The 23,101-nt window shown below is 38.0% G+C and overlaps 1 protein-coding gene across 1 annotated transcript in view; it reads right to left on the bottom strand.

Annotated features, from left to right (window-relative positions):
• LOC116066397 (potassium channel subfamily K member 2-like) overlaps positions 1-23,101 on the bottom strand; it is a 33,417-nt gene that overhangs the window by 7,053 nt on the left and 3,263 nt on the right. The window contains exons 3-6 of the mRNA XM_031322433.2: positions 10,050-10,167; positions 5,153-5,313; positions 2,188-2,383; positions 525-667 (exon numbers count right to left, since the gene is read on the bottom strand). Coding sequence (XP_031178293.1) covers positions 525-667; positions 2,188-2,383; positions 5,153-5,313; positions 10,050-10,167 — 618 coding nt within the window. The remainder of the gene's footprint in view (positions 1-524; positions 668-2,187; positions 2,384-5,152; positions 5,314-10,049; positions 10,168-23,101) is intronic.

The raw sequence follows: 23,101 nt of genomic DNA, 5'->3' as shown, positions 1-23,101 counted from the left end.
CTCCAACTTGCGTCACCTCTGGTGTAGTCTCGTGTTGCCAGACCTACCTCCACAGCGCTGCGGAGGAGGGTCTGGCTGGTTCACACAACATTCTGGGATAGGAGAAAAACGTGCTCTGGTTTATTGGCTTTTTTTTTTTAAACCAATCATAATTGTCTTGACGGTGCCACTGCAAAATAGCCTCAGGAAGGAACTTGTTTGGGTGGAACAAGTGTACATTCAAAAGTTGTTTTAGTCGTGCAACAGAAAACTCAGATTGGACAGACAGTCTAGCTAGCTGTTTCAATTTACCCTGCAGAGATCTGAGGAGCAGTTAACCGATAGTTCTCACAAATCTACCAGAGTTTAGAATGCCAACACAAACAAAGCGGAATGTGAGGGCCATCCGACCGAAAATTAGGGCCATCCGACCGAAAATTAGGGACATCCGGCGGAATTACCGGCGCCACCTGAACAATCTCGGAAATGAAATGTCGTCGATATAGACTACCTCTGGTGTGACATACAGCCACATCACCACGTACCTCCTCTTTAGTTTTTTTGGAGATGACTCGGAACCAGTCTCCAATCATACTGAGCACAGCGGCAAAGTAGGCAAGGCCCACCAGGATCCAGAACCACACCACAGGCTTGTAGTAGTTCAGAAACTCTGAGCTGTCTGACCCACCTGCAGAACCAAAGACACAACAAGTGAGTTCTACAAGTTACATGACCCTGGGTTACATGCGTTACTTACCAAACTGTATCATTCTGAGCGGAAGAACAAAAAAAGGCCGGATTGATTTTAAGTGTAAGAAGACCTGATGCAGTCAGTCAGGTGAGTAAAATGGGCCTTTAACTTTCATACTTTAATGAGCCTTGGTCTCTCCATTGTAGAGTCTGCAGATGTTTTTCTGCTGTAGTGCTGCCTTTTATTGCCCCTGGGCATTCGACTCAGTCCTGACTCTAAGTAGAACCATTTTGTAAGAATATATAGAATATAAAAAGGGGGAGAAATTGAGACTAAGTATAAAATTTCCCATATAAAATAAAATATTCACTTATCTTTTCCTGTAAATCCATTTGTGTGATCTTGCTGCTCTAATGGTTATTAAGCAACAATCTGCGAAAACTGTAAATGCATAAATACAGTATATTATAAATACTAGACAGTGGATTTGTTCCATGGGCCATCTAAATAATAAAGAAAATAAGTTCCATTTAGTATTTTCTTTTCTTTGTAACAGGGGATATTTTGTTATGTGAGATAAAAATAAAGACACAGGTTCTTTAATGAGATTGAATAGGCTATTCAAATATGAAACAAACAAAGTCAGTTACTTGGAGAAAGTCTTGATGAGGGAAGAAAGCCATTCATCAGGATAAGAGTTCAAGGATCCCTGTGGAGGTTTTGACCATGAGTACTGCATGGACTTACCTTAATAATATAAGTCCTATCCATGTGCAAACACATTTAAATGCCCTTTTGGCTCCGGCATGTATCAACTGTGTCTTTGGATGATAAATGAACTGGTATGATGCAGCGCAGTCCACTCACTGTGCAGTTACTATAGATAACTGCCCATTACAGCACCAGTTTCACTAACAGCAGTCCAGGTTTACTTTACACCACCTGTGCAAACCGCAGTAGATAGTCATTTATAATCATTAGGCCTGCTCATGGAAGTTTAATCTAGCAGCTAAGTGTTTATGATTTTTCCCATCTGCCTCTCCCTTTTTCTTTGCCAAGCAGGTCAAATCAAGCTAATACCACCTGTCAAACTATTCTTTTAAATGTTCGGGCTGGATGTTTCTGTTTGTTTCAGTCACACAAAAGAGGATTTATGTCTTATTATACATTTATAGCATTAGTTAAAGTATTAATTGCCCAAGATCATTATGATTTTTTTAAGCATTCCAATTCCAATGTGCTATTTTGATTAGTGAGTAAAAAAAAAAACTTTTTTTGTTTTGGAAGTATTGAGTATAGATTTCTGGGTCAACAGATGGGAGCACTTAACATATTGCAGGGATTTAACTGCATAAAAAAACCTGTGAAGCACAGAATGAAAAAGCAGGCCTATTGCTGTGGTGCACATGTGTTGAGTCAGACTGGCGGAGGAACAACTATAAACACACTGATTCTAAACTGGGTGTCTGACATAAAAATGAAAGATGGCCTGTAAATCAGAAAGAAAATCAAGTGACCTTTTTCACCGGCGACAAAGTCTCCAAAGCCGATTGTGGTGAGGGTTATGACGACAAAATAGATGGATTCTAGAGTGCTCCAGCCCTCGATGTGCTTGAAGATGATGACTGGCAGAGCCACGAAGATGAGGCACCCGAACAGAATGAAGATCAGCGTGGAGATGACGCGGATCTTTGTCTGGCTGACTTTCCACTTCTGGTGGGAGAGAAAAGAATTGTTAATACAGGAATACACGACTTCCACATACAGAAACATTAAACAGAGCAGGGGCAAAGAATATGGTTGATGGTTTTATGTTACCATGCAATGTGATTAGTGGTGTCATTTGTTTGTTAATTCGCCAACATGAACATTTTTTTTTAGTCCACAGGTATAAGCAATTTCTTGCAGACCTTTCCTGAAATGATTGTGAAGGAAATTGACATGCTCCCGAATGTCCCACAGGCTTTTATTTTTCTTGCTCACTTCACATTGTGATGAGTCACTTCCTTCGACCTCCTTTGAGGAATACATTTGCTGTTTTTTTTAACATCTCAAACATCACCCTGCCAAGCTCATGTGACATAACGTTTGCTGTCAGATGGCACGCCCACCCGAGCTGCAGAGAAGTAACACTTGACATGCCTGACATGCTTTAATGTTTTTGACTTCTGAAATATTCCACATGCCGTCATAGTAGCAGCTATCATAATGGATTCATTGCAGTTACAGACTGTGCTATCAACTGTAACTATGAGAGTTTAAATTTGAGGAGCCCCGCAGTCACTCTTTTGCATCACAGTTACAGACCGTTAGAATATATTCTGCATGCTGCTTATTTCTCTGCTTCCTTTCCACTGGAGGTGACTGCTTTCAGCTGGTTCCCTGTGTATCGTGCCCTTTTCCCTTCCAGTTATGTAAGCCCAAAGCACAGTGCCTCTGAGGGGAAGCATAAAGAGCAGGCAGACCTCAGATCACTGAGTCTGTGATGTCTAAATGTCCTTGCTACACTAAGCAAAGTACAGTACAGTAGTATACAGTTTGAAGAGACCTACAGTAAGACATACTAGACCAAATTAGCTGAAAACAAAGCATGCATATATTCCAAAGGGACTTTTGAAGCTGAACTGCTTCCTCAGCCAGCATCTTCACCGTATTGCTGCTATTTCAGCAGCTGCTGCAGTCCATTGTTTCAAGTCAGCTGCCAACATCTCTCCTCCTCCCCAGGGATGGAAGCCACGGAGCCAGCGATGAATCAAAATCATAATTAACCTGTTGCTACCAAGTATCTGGTGTCTTGAAAAAATGGCAATGGTTTGTGCTTTTATACTGAAAACGGAGGCTCTTACACTGAAATCTGAGACTGTTTTTGTGGACTTTAATTAGATTTTTATCACAGCATTACAGGTGTTTCAACAAATGACAACACGAATGCACGCAGATACAAAAGAACATCCTATGAAAATTAAATGATTTGGGGATTCTCTACCACTGCTACTGCCCAGGTGACTCTCCGCATGTAATTGTTATTTGCAACAGCAAATAGGAAAACAAAATGCCACCCAGGTTATGTATTTATTTATTAACATAATTAGGACTCAATGTTAACTGACATATTGTGAAATGTTCACTGACAAAGTATTTAATATGTTTTCCTAATATAACTGCTCTTGCAAAACTGTGTCTGCTCATAGCAACAAAAGCACATCACAATACTGTAACTGTTGCTCACATCAGGACTAAAAGCCTAATTTTATGATGCAATCATGTCATACTGCAACATCCTCCCCATCGTTTAATGGCTGTGTATAAATATACCTTTAAAAGAGAATCACATCTTGTCCTTGCTTGTACTTAGGATATTGTATCTTTAGTCACCAAACTATATTTATTTAACATCTGTAATTGGTACTTGTTTCCATTTTTTCATCTACAATCTTTTTCTTTATCAGCTTTTATTTTTGTGAACGTGTTGTATTGCATCTATCTGTATGATTAAGTCTATTATAGATTTTTGTTATTACAATTCATTATTATCCTTCCAGTAGCTGCACAGTCCATTTGTTAAATGATGTAGATTATATGAAGCACATTTTATTCTGGTACAAGGACAAGTAAAAAAACAAACAACAGCTATTAGTTTTTACTGTGAGCAGCAGATAAAATAAACTGCTGCAATGAATCTGTTTTAGTTGGGGAAACTATAATCATCCTAACTGGCGTGTGGATTCTGTAGCTGTTTGATTGCTTTTGTTTTTCAGGGCGAACCTTTCAGTTTCCAGGAGAAACTTAATAACTGTCCAGCACAGTCCATTTATACTCTTGGTGTCCAACGTGATTAATGGTGCCTTTAAACTGCTCTGGCACAATTGCTAAATGTATTTTCGCAAGCGTGTGTGTACTGTATGTGCTTGTAAATGGAGTGAAGTCAATGTGTAACTTTATGGGGTAACTATGCCTACCATCATTATTTCAAAGTGATCGATCTGTTTGTTGCTAGTTTATTCCACTGCCACAAGAAATAAGATGGGAACACAAACAACTCTTTTCTTTGCTGAATTTTGAAATATTGAAAAACTGCAATTTACTGTTATGGGCTTTCAGTACTAGTAAAAAAACTGCCTGCATTTTAGATTGGTTTCCAGGAGTCTGTTGACATGGCAACCCAAAGTCTTCCACACCGTGGACTGACCGTGCACTGACTGCTGAAGTCTGAGGAAAAATGAATCCTGCACTTTTGAATGTGAACCTTCAGCTGTGTTATTTAGGGGTGTTTATGTTGCAGTTCTAACTTTGACATTGTACTGTACATATTGCAGCTCTTTCTAGGAACAGCTTAGGCAATATCATTTTACAGCTGTTTGTGTGTTACCTGTATAATTAAGTCGCCAAACGTGACTGCGTTAAATGGCTCATTGCACACAAGCAAACATACAGGTGATTCAGAGACAAAAAAAACAAGCTCATATAAATGATGTAGCTCACCACAATCATCTTCTCTACTTTGGCGATGCCCTTCCCAAAAATGGTCCCCAACTGGTCCCCGACACCAGCCAATAAGAATCCAAATAGGGGAATCCCAAGCAGAGCATAAATTATACAGAAGATCCGCCCACCTTCTGTGTGAGGAGAGATGTTCCCAAATCCTGACAGAGAGGAGACACAGATAGTGCATTAGCTCAACAGCAGCATTTAATTCAAAATGTCTGTATAGATTAGCTGCAACATAACAAGGCAGCAGTGCTGTTGCCTATTGAACAGGACATTGTAAATTCCTGTACAGGTTGACACTTCCTGGAGTGTCATATTCCCTAAAATTGTTGGTACTGTTTTATAATGTAGAATGTGTACACTTTCCTATAAATAAGGGGATGTTCTGTGTACTTGTTTAATTTCAGAACTGTATGTGTTGCACTTTTGCACTGGCTTTACTTTGTGTTTTCATACTGGATCTTTCCCTGAGAAGGTAAACATCTTCTTCACTCTATTAAGCTTCTGTGTTTTTGCTTTATATGTGACTTTGGTTACTTAAAACAAACGTAAAGTGAATGAAATGATAATTTTACATTTTAATTTACATGCATACATCTGTGGATTAGAGGAGAAGTTTGCATGTGTGTGGCAACCTGCAAACTTCAGTGTTCTGTTGAAACCATGTTGGCTTGCATGGAGCATTTTGTAACTTATTTATATATATATTATGAGAACTTAATTGATCTTTTTGTATTTAATTTGTATATGATGCTCTCTTCCGCACTTTTTTGTTACGGACTTTTTCCTGGGAAACAACAGAAAGCATTTATGCTAGATGACCGTGTAAATGTTATTTTTTCTGCAGAGAACTTATGCTAGTGCCTTGCACTAAAGTGATCAAAGACAGCCCTGGGAAGTGTGATACCTTTTCTGTGTTGCACATTCTGTATCTTATTACATCGTATTTCATCAAAGCTGGCAGAAAAAGCCATAAGAGTTCAAACTAAAGTACAAGAACATTTTCCACAAAGCCTGACTGTGCTATAACATCACTGCAGACAGGCACAGCAGAATAGTTTTGAGCTTTGAGAAATGTCAGTAGTTAGATGGAAGTCGTGCTAAAGCACTGACTCAGACTACAGTCTATGATTCACATCCTCAGTCCTTCAAACAAATCTGATATGAATGAAAGGAGCACCAAAAATGAAAAAACGTACAGTACGCTGTAGGCCTTTGTACGCACACACGCACGCACGCACGCACTCACACACGCGCACACACACACACACACACACACACACACACACACACACACACACACACACACACACGCACACACGCACAAACAACACACTCTAATGTGAGTCCATCACTGGTTCGCCTTTCATCTTCTCTCTAAACTCATCATTTTGTGCAGCAGCTAGAAAAGCAGGTGGGGCTTATAGAAGTCCGGGTATGGATAATGAACATTTACATAAACATTTCTCTATAAATGCAGTCATCTGTCTCAGGTTACGAGCTGCAGGGTACCCTCTAATGACTTTTCAGTCTGACATTGGAGTGGGGTGATACTAAATCAGAGAAAAATTGTCAATCAAGTCTCAAGATTAGTTCAATGGGAAACCTGATGCCAGATTAGATTTATTTACCAGCTCTGGGTGATCCTGCAGAACAAACGAGACACAGCAGCTCTCTTATTTGAAGCTGCACTCACTTCTTCTTTTATTCTTTTTATATACTGAATTAAACAGATTCTTGTTTATATGCTCACCTCATCTTTGAATGCTATCGCAATAGCAGAGGTGAAAAGCAAGGTGCGCTTTGCAATCTCAAAGAGTTAGTGTCATGCACTAGAATAAAACGCAGGCATTCAGAGAAAATATACTTTCCTTTTTATTCAAACATAATGAATTGAAAAAAGCAGACCATTTCAGCATTTAAAAGTTGTTAAATATTGTATATTTTGAGAAAAAAACATGTGGGTTTGTATGTAATATGTAATAAAAAATATGGCTTTCAGCATTTAGATGATATATATTTGACAAAAACATTTTTTTTTTCTCAAAGGTTAAAAACAAAATGCAGTTAAATACCAATAAGACATTCAATTAGTTTTACACTTGACTTCAACATTGCCTGCATATATAATACATGAAACTTTAGATTTACACTTTATAATTCGCCAAAGCCTTGAAATTGACAAACCCATTTGTCAGTATGGGCCCCAAATCACTGCATTTGTGACACTGCTGACTCTGTTATCTAAAGTGTCAATGTCTGTTTCTTATGAAGGAAAAATCTAATTGCAGTGGACAACAAAAGCTCAATGACTTCCTTCTCAATTCATTCAGTGATGCTAGGAGAGAAAATGGCAGCACGACATTTAACTGAGGGACTTTATTAGCTTCTGTCAAAGACACAGTGTTGCTTTTGTTGTTTTGTGGATCATTTGATTGCGAAAAAAGACACAGCAGTTAAACTCTGGCATGGTGGTTTTTAGGTGGTATTAAAGTAAGCTGATTGGGGAAACATTGTCTCATTGGTATCACTGTAACTATACTCATATTTCCCATGTAGATTCAGAGTAAAGAAAAGAACTTTTCATGGTGATGTATACATCACATTAAATGTTGAAATAAAATAAATATCAGGACTCCTGTGCTCCACTGGAAACAGCTTTATTTGCAGTATTATATTTAACAGAGTCCAATAGGGAAAAGTTGGTCAAAACAAATAATCATGACTTTTCTTTTACGTGCAAGTGACAAAGAATTATTAATTTGAGATTCATTTGATCTACTTTATACGCTATAGGAAAAGTGAATTTCAGCAGGTATATAACAGTAAGAGAGACTAAGGAATCCCACGTCGGAAGAAATGCTGTGAGATTAATGGTTACTGCACCTCTTTTACTCCCAGGAGAAGGGAGGAACTTCATTTCATATAGAAGGAAAATAAGTGGGGGGAAAGATCATTCTTACTGCCATCCAATTCAAGGCAAACAAATCAATATGTGGGTATGAATCCTTGCTCATCCCCCTCAAGCTGAGGTAAAGCCAGAAGAATAGAAGAAAGCTGAGACAGGGAGCAAACTGTATGCCTGTTTTCCTTTCTGGACTCTATTGTAATCCTTCATAGGCTGGTCCATGACAAAGAACTTACACAATAGCTTTAGGAATAGCTTCTCTGAGCAGCAACAGCCACAGAACATTTTGTACCAATCAGGCAAAATGAGACAAAGCCAACAGACAGCACAGCAATTACGGGCTGTTTACACTAACAAGCATTAAAGGTGATAGTTTCTGCTGCATAATCAAAGCTTTAAAAAGCACTGTGCTATGTACCTTCACCTTGCAACCTTTTCTAGAGGTTTGAGTTAAAAAAAAAAAATCTATGTACCCACAGAGCTCTCTGTTGTCTCTGCGACAGCAATCAAACTACCGTGCCTCATTTTATGAGAAAACACCACTACATCATCAAGGCAATCATCAGTAAACCTGCCATTTGTAAAGAGCAAGCTCGATTAAATTACTGCAGCGCCTGAGTAAAAAAAACAGAAAGTCAACATAGTGAGTCTAAGGTGAGCAAAGGGAAAACCCACAGTGAAGCTTTTACACTTAAGGTTATAATGTGATAGAAAAGCACACATGTTCCAACCAGAGGGCAGAATCAAGTTATTGCAACGCTTGTAACTTTTTTTGATTGAGGATTGAGCTTCGACAGGATCCTGGAGACGTGAAGTGAAGCTCAATAGCCCACCAAACAGACACGCTGATGCATGATATGTTAAGGTCTGCTGAGATGAGCTAGATAAGGCTAGCTGTGTGTATGTGTGCTGTTGCTGTGGCCAATATCATTTTGCAACTTTGGGGAGAAGAGGTGCGAGCAGAAGCCTGGTGCAGTGCAGCAAAATGTGGAAATGGGAGCAGGAGTTAGCAGTTTGCAAGTGTAATGTCATGCCAAAATATTGACCAAGATTGTACTTAGGCTACATGTATTTTAACCCAAGGTATTGGAGAATGAACTCTGATAGAATGCTAGAGATGAGAAATGGAGCCAACAGCCCACTGAACAGATGCACTGAACTGTCAAGGTCTGCTTGAAAGAGCAAGACTAGCTGTCAGACTAGCAGTGTGTGTGTGTGTGTGTGTGTGTGTGTGTGTGTGTGTGTGTGTGACCTGTTCTGTTTTCCTGATTAATAAGTGCTTACAGATGGAGGTGACAGAGAATGTGCTACAGGCTGATACAGTTGACAGCTCCTAGATTATATAGTACAGTAACTAAGAACAAATTAGCACAGGCTCTTAAAAATCAGATCAGTGTCAGATTAGTTTAAGTTCTTTGGGCTACAGTTCTTGTTCAGTTAACCGGTTTTAGAAGAAGTTGCATTGAGTACTTGGACCCTGGTATTCCTGCTTGCAGGTCGATATATTATGTAGCTCATAGACTTACTTTCTGTTGTTTTGAATTGCTAGTAGAAAAACAACATTTTTGCTTTGTTGCTGAGAAACAGAGCTTAGTTTATGTGAAACTGTAAAAACTTAGGGTGCAAGCGAGTGTGGCCAACTAATTTTGGCAATTTTGGGGACCAGTCAAAGCGCAATCCTGGTGCAATGAAGCACAATCTGAAAAAAGAGCATACTGTATGCAGGTTTGAGGTTAGCAAGTGTAATTTTGCTATGCAACTGCAACTTCATGCTACAATGGTCATCAAAATTGCATTGTGCCCCTAACAGCTTTGTGATGAATGGACTGTGCTTATGAAGCCAAAAATGTTTTCACATTTCTTGTAAAAGTCACATTTTGTACACAGATCAAAGCATTGCATGCAACTAGAGTGAAGTATTGTCGGAAGCTTCTGCAAAGAGAAAAGAATGAGGACTAAGTTGTTAAAGAATGAGAAACTTACCGATCGTGGTAATAACAGTCCCAGCAAAGAAAAAGGAGGAGCTGATGTCCCAGAGGCTCATGTGGTTGGATGAATTTCCTGAAGGGTTCACACCTGCTCGGACTGCTGAAACCACTTGCTGGAGAGGAGGAAAAAACAGTTAGCACATAATGCACTGTCTCCCAGTGGGAGTGTGGTATGAGGTGGTCTGAGGAACATAAGAAAATTAGCGGTGTGCATCAATTCTCCTAGATAGATGTAGATATAGAATAGATGACAGCGATGATACATATCTAACTAAAACCAATTAAAGGTGCCCTGCCACACGTATTTCATTACCTTGTGGTAATGTCTGAAGTTCTACCATGGACTTTTGTGGAAAAAATACCTTGGTTACCTTGTTTCAAGCCATTCTAGTATGGTATAGAAAGCCTACATGAAGACTCAGCTCGATTTGTGCCAGTTCTCATTAAAGGGGAACTATGCAGTTTTTTTTAGCTTAATTTACCTTAACTGAACAGCTTCAGAGTCATTGGAATGGTTATATGACTTTTTTCGGGTTCAACGGTGGTCTTCTCGCTTCCCCCTAGCACCTGTGAGCGGAAAAATCGTATCGCATCGGACCTGCGTTTTCAGAATGGGGAGAACTGAGACAAACAGAATCCGATGCTGACCTGGCGTTCTTGCTGTTGCACTTGTAAGTATCTTTAGGATAAACTCTCTTTAATCTTTGTATTTATTGTGACCTCAGGATGTTTGCTATTGTCTGTAAAGGTTTTCATTATGATCGCTGTCTGTTACGGGTTAGCTAGCTTACTAGCTGTCTACCTCAGTGGACATGGCTCCGTGCATTCGCTGGCTTCTATGAAAACAAATGCACATGACCAGAGGGAGAAAATGGGAGGGGGGAGAGTCGCCAAAGAGTTTTTACAACAGTGTTGCCAAATATCTATTCCGAAGCTGTATGGGGAGCTCTATAGAGAAACCTGCGAGCAAAAAGCGAGAAAACAGCGAAGAAATTGCCAAAACTGCATAGCGTCCCTTTAATATTCAACGAGCTAAGCTGCTTGACTCTGATTGGCTAACAGCTAGCCAATGAGAGTCTGGCTATCAGCATCCTTTACCCAGCACAACTGGGCGAGCTCATGAATAGTAATGAGCTCAGGCAACACGTCAGACTGACCAGCTTTTGTAATTGGCCGGATTTCTCCGCTTATTTCTTTTCAGTGGCTAGAGCTGACAGAGGAGGTAGCAGTTCATTTTCCCATTCACGACATAACACAAACACATATGGACCTAACATATTTCAAAAAATGCAAGTAAAAACGGTTTTGTGTGGCAGGGCACCTTTAAGAGTTTTGAGAAACAAGAAGGAGGAGCATCTCGCTGCAGTCTGCGGGAAGCGGGGCTTGACATCAAGCCCCGCCCACATCCAAGTCAGTCATTTTTTTTTATTTTATTTTTTTTACCTACGTCGTCTCCCCATACGCTTGAACCATACAGTCTATGGCTCGAACGGACCACGACGGTAGCAAACCTCATATCCTCTTGTTTCACATTAGATGACAGAAACTGATGTAAGCTAAACACAAACGACATTTCATGCAACAACAGTGAACTGTAATTGGGCCCGTGTACTTTTTCGTTCATTTGATTTCCGACTTTGAAACGAAAAGAGTGGTTCGGAAATAACGTAAGACTGCTCCGGTGAAAGCCTTGTTTTCACGAGCTTCTGGGGCTAGCTGCTAGCTAGCTCGGAAGCTACATCTGATGGAAGGCAGGTTGCTAATTAGCCAATGCTAAAAAGTATGGAAGTAGCCTACTAGTTTCCCCTGCTTTCTATCAATATTCCTCAGTATTTGTCTTTTGGTGTAGTTTGCTAACATGCTCGTAGACATGTAAATGAACTGTTTGCGTGCTAGCTAAGTCAACGGTCAACACCTTTTATATTGTAACGTGAAAGCTCAGGCTGCGTTAGCTTCAGTTAAACCACAGCAGCAACTTGCACTGCCACGTTAAAATGCAACTTCAACCCTCGGATATAACGGTAATCACGTAGCGATTTTACTGTATCTAAACATCTGTATGTGTGTTCGACCTTTTGAAATACTTAGATCAGGTGTGTTACTGTGCAGGTAATATCCGAGGAGCATCTCGCATGATTGTGAATTCTACTGAACCAGACAGAGAGACCATTTAAAGACTCAGGAACCCTTTGCAGGTGTTTTGGATTAATTAGCTGATTAGAGTGGGACACTTTGAGCCTAAAATATTGAACCTTTTCACAATATTCAAATTTTCTGAGGGTTTTCATAAACTGTAAGCCATAGTCATCAAAATGATAACAAATACAGGCTTGAAATATCTCGCTTTGCATGTAATAAGTCTATATAATTAGTTTTACCTTTTAAGTTGAATTACTGAAATAAATGAACTTTTGCACAATATTCAAATTTTTCGAGTTTCACCTGTATGCTTCTGGTTCACCTGTTAATTGTTAAAGCAAAATCGCCCCTTTGTACATTTGGTTGTGACTGAATTCTTGCTGTTAATATGAAAGTCCATAACGAAACAACACACCATTCTACTTTTGAGGGCTAAATTAAATGAAATATGGCTCGTTTTCCGTTTGAACACATTGTCATCAATATTAACAAGGTTTAAAATGACCCACTTTTCAAATTTGGATATCATTTCAAAATCAGAAATCAGTAGTAACTACATGAAAACTTCACTGTTGCATGAAATATCGTTTGTTTAGCCTACATCATCAGTTTCTATCTAATGTGAATCAAGAGGCTCTATCAGCTTCGCTACCAGGCTTTTTTTTTTTTTTTTGTCTTCAAAAAACTTTATTATTCAAGTACAGATCCATAAACACATTGAAAACATTACATGCATACATACATACACGAAAAAGGGGCGCATAAGGTGTAATGCAATGTAAGGCATTGTAAATGTTCAGAGTCCGGATGGCTTTCTTATTTGTCAGTCCTTTTTTAAGGTTTTAAAATATAATTTCATGTCATTTTTAAATTGGTGACTAGCCTATTCGGTTTTCTTTCAGATCATTTATATTTATAGATATAAAATTTTCAAATAAAATTAAAAGATTCAAAATAAAAAACATGTCATTTATCCAAATAATTTTCTTCATAGTAAAAAAATTCTACCAGGCTGTCTTGGTCATGGATGTATTAAGAGAACGGTCTTGGTCCGTTAGAGCGTATGGGGAATGACGTAAGCAAAAAAAAAAAAAGACTGACTTGGATGTGGGCGGGGCTTGATGTCAAGCCCCGCCTTCCCGCAGGCTGCAGCGAGATGTACTTGACAAGAAGAGGCACATCAGGGTTTCCCGCAGCACTTTGCAGTTTAGGCGGCCCGCCTTAACAACACATGCATGCCGCCTTAACTGAGTCTTAAAGAAAAAATATATATAACTGCCATGTTACTCTGTCCTGTTTGAGTGGCTGTAATGTACACGTCGCATCAACACAGTCTGTAGGAAACAAGGTAACGGCGAGTTGTCAAGATACCACCAATCACAACGGAAAGAGCATTTGCTGGCGGTGAGTGTAACTGTCATTTATTGCCCGGTCTTTGAGACAAAGCAGTTGTCTGTTATCACTACACGTGGTTCACAATACACGGTTAGTTAGCGTAGTTAACAGTGAAGCTGTGGGCTGAGCTCTGTTATCTCAGCGCAATTTGTTTTGGAGAAGAGTTGTCAGGCAAAGTGGAAGAGAGCGTGTCACGGAGGATAATGGGAGCAATGCTAGTGAAATTGTTCACACTCAAACACTTCTTTTGAAAATAGTTTAATGAGCTTAAAATTGCACATTGCAAGTTTAGTGTAGACTCTGTACTACAGACTACCTGTTTCAAACTTCACTAAGAATTTTGAGGAGTAATTATTATTGTTATGCTTATTCCATTATTATTGTAAACTGCATATCTGCTGTGCCAAAATGTAAAGTTAAATAGCTAATGAATGTGAGGCTTAGAAAACAATTCTTCTGAATGCTGGAACTGGAACTTATCGGATCGGTTCACTGCAGTAAGACAAAAGGTCCAAGTGACAAATGAAAGAGAAATGCTTTGAGACCTTCGGGAAAAAGCAGACACTGCAACAGAGCTGTTGCTAATAAATTATAGAAGAATGATTTACTTGAGTAAAGCTTATTATTATCATCAAAATCATGTACAGCATATAACACTGCCCACAGTCCCTGGGAACTAGCACTGTCAGCCAGAGATGTTCACAAGTCATTTTTTGGAAGTCCAAGCCTCAAGTCTTTGAGGGGCAAGTTCAAGTCAAGTCTCAAGTCTTTTGCAACGAGTCCAAGTCAAGTATCAAGTCTCTGGCCATCTGATCTGTCCCTAACACTGTATTGTTAAATCTTATGAATTCAAAGCATGTCCTGTAGCTACTATACATACAGTAGGCCTACAGTATCAAAATCAGTTGTAGGATAACTTTATGGGGTCTACTGCAATACAATCTGATGAAACTGAAATTAAGAATTCTGTTTCAATTTCATAACTGTATTTTCAACATTTTGGTATCTGTGTCTGTGTTACTAACTGGCTGTAAAGCCCAACCTCATCATGCATTACATGTTTCAGTGTTCAAAGTTTGAGGGAAACATCTGTATTGAAAGTTAATACACCAACCATGGTGCAAACATGTGAGAACTGATACTTCCCGTATTGCTATTTAACAACAATCTGGTGAAATATTAACCTAAGTCTGTCACATCATATGGATACAACTATAAAGATACAATTTGCCTGTTCCCAGCATTAGCACAACACTTTGCGATGGTTAGCTTGTTACCTGTGATGATATATGCTAAATGTAACGTCTCTTTGACATTAGCAAGTGACTGACCTATCTGGGTGCGTTTTGAGATGCCTGATGAAGTTCGACGTTGTTGATCCGGCATCATTTATCTTGGTGCCACACACCTTGCATGTAGCTGTTCGCTTACTGCCACTGTTTACGAAGTTATTGAAAGCAAAACTAATGACAAAAGGCACAACTCCGGGAGGACTTGGTGTCGCCATCGTCAATGTATTTTTGATATGTGAGTGCGCGCACATAAGGCATAGCGCATGCATTACGTTGCTCATTATGGCAAAGGGCAGGGGACATGTAGCTCGTCATATGTTTCCCCAACGTATATGCGCCAATAAAAGAAAACAGAAATACATGAATGAATTTAGATTTAAAAAGCAATAATTGCATGAAAACAGGTTGTTGATGAGTCTCGAAGCTCGAGTCCGAGTCAAGTCTTTTGGGTCGAGTCGCAAGTCAAGTCTGAAGTCAGCTGTTTGTGCAACTTAAGTACGACTCGAGTCTCCATCTCTGCTGTCAGCTCACACACACACACACACACACACACACACACACACACACACACACACACACACACACACAGAGTTTAGGGTCACTGCAATGTCAGGGTGTTGCGATTAATCATAGTAAAACTAAGAGAGCTTCCATTAACCTATGACTGTTGAGTGTTATTGAGGCAGTAAAGGTTGAGTGTGTGAGAGCTGAAATGGATGAATAATGGATAGGAAGGTGAGGGAACAGGCACTAATGTCATGACATAAGAGTTATGATAGGTCAAAAAAGAACTGAGTGTTGCTTAATATCCACACAAGCTGCTGATGATTAAAGGGTTGGTTCAATCAAATTGGTTTATTTAAATTATACCTACTGGTTGTCAACATTAAGTGAATAAAATAGAGTGCCCTATATGTACTGTAGCAATGTAGAATATAAGAGTGTTAGAGTTTGCATCCAGTCACAGACCTGAAACTATCCTTCATCTTTTTATTAACTGTAACCATGATCTTTCCCTAACCTTTACCATACCATAGTTGACATGCACAGATTTACTGTAGGAAGTCAGAAATTTTAAAATGTTGGCATTGGATATTATCCAGGTATTTGCAGGATCGCCTAACATCAACGTCCTGGTGTGTGGAGTTGAACTACCTCAGGTGGTATCTAGCCATTTTGAGAGTTTTATTTGCAAATGTTTGGAGGTATCCTCCAACCCAATACAATGTAGATGAAAGCAATTTTTTTGCATGGTGCTTAAAGAATCAAAAGACCTCACTGCCAATAGTTTTCATAGGGACCATTTCTTTGGTTGAAAGTATTTCCTATAAAGGTGTATAAAGAAAACCAAAACTATGAGCATGGATGAATACCAATAGAGGGAAGTGAGCAAAATAGATCAGAGGACTAACCTAAAGCACGAATTATGCTTCTGTGTTACATGTAATACACTTAAAAGTTGTGGCAAACTTTGTATAACTGTAGGTCTCAACAATGCATAGTGCGGACCTACGCAAGCAGGCTGATTGGTTGAGCCAACATCATCCTGTTGTGAAGTTTTCTTTCAGAGTTTGGGCGTACTTTTCAGCATGGTACTGCCACTGCACACAATACTGTAAATAAACAGATTTGATCCAAGTTCTTTCATGTTGTGTCACTGCAGTGAAATTGATTTCCATTTCCTGATTTTCTTCTGTTCTTTTTTTTTTACAGTGTGGATTGCTAAACAAGACCAATACCACACAAAGGGGGAGAGGAGAAATTGACTTTTCAGCATGAGCCTGTCTCTCTCAGCCCCAACCAATATATCACTTTGTCTGCTGTACAACTGTCTTATAGGATATATTAGCCCTCCTACACAATCTGGACTGTGGTCATAACATCTACATCTTATAACTTATTCCCTGTTATATATTGTTCTTATTCTTATTCAATCAGTCAGTTAATATGTTAATGTTATTATGTTAATATTTCATAGTCATAGTTAATATTTAATAATAATCTATTGCACTGTTCAATCCCTGCACTGTTCACTTTTGCACTATCACCATTGCACACACTCTACCATAGCACCTTATCATGGTCATTGCATTTCTGTGAGTGTTTTTTATTATTATTTTTATTCTTATGTATGTGTGATATATGTGTGTATATGTGTTTGTTGTGTTATGGTTGTCTAAGCTACTGGATGCCTAAAATTTCCTTCGGGATCAATAAAGTATCTATCTATCTATCTATCTATCTATCTATCTATCTATCTATCTAAGACACTTCCTAATAAATGCATTATACCCCCAATCCATTACAGCTCGTTTCTCTGCTCCTAAGTGGAAAAGAATCCCAAACAAAACTAAAATAATAATTTAAAAAATGCCCAGAATGAGACAACTAAAAGACAAAACTGATTTGGTTACACACATGCAGAGGATACAAATGTATTGACATAAACATAATGAACAAAGGTGCACACATCAACAGTTTTTATCTTTCTATCTCACCATCATTTCAAAATCCCAACAAAGGAGATTGTTCAAAAAATATTAATTCTGAAACCCTACATCCATTATACCTCTAAAAGCATAATTTATCAAATCACACAATCAGATAGGCTTGGCTCAGTCAGCCCCTTTGTTTCCCAGCCAAAGCAACCACATTAATTCACTGTCTTGGCAAAATCCAACCATGGCCATGGGAAATGATAAGACAGGATAATGTGAAGACCACACTGGCTGTGCCAACCAGCCAGGAGAGATTGAATCGTCTGAGCTTTTTGACATCCCTCACTTTTTAATTACTCCCTCTGAGAGGCACATCTCTACTCCTACCACCTCTGCTGACTGGCTTTTGATCAGTGGGAGTCTACAAAGGTGTGTGTGTGTGTGTGTGTGTGTGTGTGTGTGTGTGTGTGTGTGTGTGTGTGTGTGTGTGTGTGTGTGTGTGTGTGTGTGTGTGCATAATTAAGTAAAATGAGTGGGGGGCACCTGTATTGAAGCTTTTTATCAATAAATCATCAGAAGAGAGTTACTTGGAAGGCTGCTGAACTCTTAAGGCTACTGTCTGATAGATGATGGGCAGAGCTGTTTAGTTGGAGTGTTGTCTTGTAAAAGCACAAAGATGGCAAGATCTGTGTCAGGTATGTACTGTACAAACTGGCACACACTCAGCCTTATAGCATTATGGAAGGATAAAGTGCTCTTAAATGTCTCCTACAGGCAAATTGCCCAGTTTTGTGAGCCAATAATTAATTTGGTTAATTTTACAGTTTGCTTCTGAGGCCCAGGACTTTGCCTCAAAACAAACATTCAATCGGCTAAAAAGACATTTTTGAGGACAGAGGACAGTTTGCCCTCAGTTAACTTTTAGCTTTTCTTAGACAGAAGCCTGAGAGGGATTTCGAATGTTATAGGGGCCATACAGTACAGGAGACATGGTTGTTGGCAAAGGTAAGCAACACCCTTAAGCTAACACTAAAGGGCGTACCACACTATTGTTCATCAGTTTTACAGCAGAATTTTTAAAAACACCCCAGGGTTTGTTACAAACTGATTTAATATCATAGATAGAGGAACTTGTTCATAGATTTTTTTTTTACCCTAGCTAGCATGCATGTTTGAGACTACTTCAGCACAGCAGTGCATTGAGTTAAATGCTAGCATGCTAACATGCACATGGAACATAAATAAAAGGGGTGGTTTGGATTGATTCTTGCTGCCTTCCTTCGTCCAGGGCTCCACATTCATTAGGTAAGTCCATTCCTGACACAAAATCATTATCTAACAGTCAATCTGATAGATGATCTCAGGACTGAACGCATCACCATCTTTGAATATTAACTCAGCATGTTAAAGCCAAATAACTGCCATCTGTAACCAGCCTTTCTTAATCAAAAACAGTCTCATTTAGATACAAGCTGTGGTAAACTATATAACTAAAATTATTCAATAGTAGTAAATCCTGTCAGCTGCAGTCAGTTTTAACATGGACAGAGCTTATTCTGTACATGTCACTGAATGCCAACACAGTGGGCAATAACTCCTGAAGTACCATGGTAAAAGAGATTCAACATCAGCAATGAAACTACAGTACCTACTTCATATTAAATTCAAACATGACTGAAACATCTAATTCATAAATATTTAACCAACAAGTCACTGTATCTCTAACAGCAAACCCAAAAAGGTAGAAGGCTTTTTTCATCATGAGACATTATTGAAAAACTACACCAATGCTCTGCCATAAGGAATAATGCAACGTCTTGAATAAATGTGAATATCAGGGCTCCACTGTAGTCTGAGTCGACTTAATCCCATCCCTTGCTTATTAATGAACATCCCTTGCTATGCTATATTGACTAACAACAGCAATTTCATTGTGTTTTTAGTCCTAAAAGGAAATGTTTTAGACATAGTCACTCTCGAGGTTTTCTCATCATTATGAGAATAATTTTTGTTATAATGAGATCTTTCTCACTTTGTTAGAACAACAAGAGAGATGCTTTGTGATGACAACGAGATACCACTCCATAAAAACTATGGCAGCTCTGCACTGCTGTACATGCAGTGAGAAAGTTGTGAGAAAAGATTTTTGGATCCTTGTTCATCCAAAAAGAAATCTGACGTCCAAGTGTGACTGTTACTGGTAAATGAATGTGGGAGCAGAAAAAATTATTTAAACCAACAATTATTGAAATACTTGCTGGTTTACTAATCAAATAGTCTTCAGCAGCTTTTGTAGTTTGTGAACATGCATATATTCATATAAGAGCCAATCATTAATCCTTTTGACCATATATATTACATTGTATATAATAAAAGTGTTTGACTTACATACTGTACAAAAAATAAGCATTTTTGTACTTCTCGGATATCCCTTATGCAGTGAGCTTAAAATACGTTTTTGTATTAGAAGGCATTTTTGGTGGGAAAGGGTTCAGCTATTATTAGAGGCCAAAATTCAAAGCGGTAGAAAAATCTGTTAGCTCTGGTACAATAGAGGAGAAAATAATGATCCACAAGTCCAAAATGCCAGCTAGAATTCCCTAAGAGGGATTGCTTTTCAGCAACCCTGACACGTTTGGTTGATGGTGAGATCTGCTAATCAATAAAGGAGGGAGGTCATGACATTTTCAGGCTTGATTTGTAGCAACATTTTTGAATTTGTTTCCAGCATGGAGGGATCACCAAACAGGCCAACAATGCACAGGTCCAGGGGCCCAAGGACCCAAGGGGTCAGGGGGCCCCTAAATGAAGTGGCTGTTATTCTTTTTTTTTTTTTCATATATTTTATTGGATACAGCATTCAAACAATATTTGCAACATAGTACAATATAAGTCTCCATTTTGTGTTTTGTTATTAATTTTTCTTGTTGGAAAGTCAAAGAGCACAGTCGAAATTGGAGACGTTATGACTTGACTTTGATTTTTTTTTTTCCTTGTCCCGATCCCGAAACTTTTTAGTGGTCACTACTTATTCTTTCATGTTTTGTTAAAAAAAATATTTATTACTAAATCACATTAGTTTTTTGTAATAATCAGTTTAAGTATGCAGTGCACAGATCATATTAAGCAGAGATAACTATAGGATGTTAAGTTTCTGATTGGGAAGGGAGGGGCTGTTTAAACTGTTCTGCGCTGAAGCGATGCAAAGGCTCATGGGAAAAAAATTTGTTTTTGTTTTTTTTATTTAGAATTCAATTTACAAAAATTCAGTCATCACAGTCCGTAAACATAAAACTATACATAAATAAGTGCAAATAATATAATATGAAGGTAAGTAATAATTTAAACAGAAACAAATGAAAAGATGTAGTAGAAGTAAAAAGGTGACAGACTTGCAAACTTAATTAATGATATTGACAGCAGGAGTTCTTAATTAAATAATTTTGAGTAGATATCAGTTATTAAAAAACCTTTCTTATTTGTTGCCAATTTAAGAGACTTAAAGTATATATCAGTTTCAATTTGGAATAGTTTAAAACATGGTGTTGATTTGGAAAATTTTGCTTTGTGAATAAAGCTTACCTAATAAAATAAAGAGATTTACAATATTACATGAATTCCTATCTTTACATTCAAAATAGGTAATAATATGTTTCCCTTCAAGTGTGATTGTATGTGTTGTTTTAGATACCATATCATTTTCAAAACTTTTCCAGAATGTAATACAGAATGAACAACCATAAAAAAGATGGGTTAACGATTCTTGTTCTGTCTTACAAAAACTACAATAATTATCAACAGGCATGAATTTTGAGATAAACAGGTTTGTAGGATATATATTATGCAATATTTTCAAATGTAATTCCCTAACTTTGTTTGTGATACAATATCTAAAAGGAACAAGCCACGCCCTATGCCAGTTAATATCAATAAAATGAGAATTCCAGAAAAAATTCCCACAAGGTGTTATTTTCTTTAAATTTAAAAAGCATTTTCTAATGCATTTTCTCATAATATCAATACAGTTTATATAAAGAGTAAAATTAAAACCAGGAACTTCATTTTGTTTTTATAACTTTTCATTAATTCTAATATGCCATTAGGTATAGATTTGAAAACTGAGTTATATTCTTTGAACGTTATCGGGAATGCCTTCTCTCTGAGAAAGGATTCATAGTTAAGTAATTGGCTATTACAATCAAAAAGGTCTTTTAAGAAGATAATATCTCTATCGATCCATTTCTGCAAATAGAGTGACTTGTTCCCTTTAGTGACGCATTCATTATTCCATAAGGTAGACTTGTGTGGAGAAAAGTTATGAGAGTGATGCAGCTTCCAGGCCAAAGGAGCTTGTTGATAAAATTGGGATAGTTTTAACGGCAATCTTGTAATGTTGTAGTTACATTTCAATAAAAATTTAAGACCTCCTACATTATTAACATTTTTATTGGGGATAAAGTACCATAAAGACTCTGGTGCTCTCAAACATTCCTTCAACCATTTCACCTTAAAGGTGTAATTCAAGTCCCAAAAGTCCAGAAGTTCAAATCCATCTTCATCCTTAGAACCAGAGAGCACCGCTTTTTTTAAAATGATGGTGTTGGTTGTCCAATACAAAATTCGTAAAAATGGGAAAAAATGTTCTGAACGGTTTCTGTCCTAGTTAAAGTGTGTTTTAATAATGTTCTGTTAATGTTTGGGTGTGAATTTATGTAATCTGGGTTTTAGTTTTGTATGGTTGATTTAGTGCTCATGTTTATCTACATCTATTGTTGCACCATGACCGAGACCCGGGTGGGAACTGATGGGCTTTGGGCAGTGTGAAAGTGTTCAGGGACATATACAGAGTTTGGAAATCAGTAACTCTGTCTTCTGAGAGAAATTTTCCATGCGGTACAATACATTGGAAAATTACAATGTTATATGTGTATTATTTTCCATTCTGTTTTAGAACAAATGTAGTCAATACATTGTTCTCAAAGTCATGCTGTCATAAAGTAAAAACAATAATTATAAGAACAAATTATTTCTTCAGTATTGATAAGTAGCCTGATGTTTTATATATATATACAGAGAGAGTTGTGGAGCTGACAGTCTTAATTAGCTTTGTAGCAACTCATTTGGCAATGGCTTGAATGTAGCGGACGTTCATTAATATAAACAAGTTACACACTAAAGCTTTAACTTAACATGCTTATTTTTGACAACATGACTCCATAAAAAAAAAAGTTTACTAATGATTTTTAGTAATGACTGCTAATGTAAACTTGATTTGTCTACTGCATCAGCTTACCGCTCTGTGTCAATACAACTTGACCTGTTAAGTTAAAAACTTAGACGGTTTAAGGCAGCAGGTTTCCACGCAAATAAATTCAACTAATTCGGGATAACAGTGTATACTGATTCCAATCTGATCTGTAGTGATCTTTTTTTTTGTTTTTCTTACATACAACTACACAGGTTATCCTATGACTACTGTAAGCCTACATTAAAAGTATGTAGCCTCGCTCTAAGAAACTACAGGTTTCTTTTGAAAGTTTCCTATAATCTTTCATTTAGTGTCCTATAGTATTTTGTATAATATTTATGGAGGGAAATTTAAGTGTAGATCTGCTGTGGAAGGCAGCTTAGGATAAAACTAATCCGCCAAATGAAACATTAAAATACGTCGTTATAACGCTATTGTTAAGGTTTTGTTTAAGGCACCAAACCAACTTCGTTAAGTTTAGAGAAACATCACGTTTTGGCTTAAAGTGAAATGAGCAGTGGTCTCTTGTGTTTAA

This window comes from Sander lucioperca, chromosome 19, assembly GCF_008315115.2.
Source record: "Sander lucioperca isolate FBNREF2018 chromosome 19, SLUC_FBN_1.2, whole genome shotgun sequence".
Classification (NCBI taxonomy): Eukaryota; Metazoa; Chordata; class Actinopteri; order Perciformes; family Percidae; genus Sander; species Sander lucioperca.
Note: the sequence above shows the minus strand (reverse complement) of the source record. Positions and strands in the feature narration are given on the sequence as shown.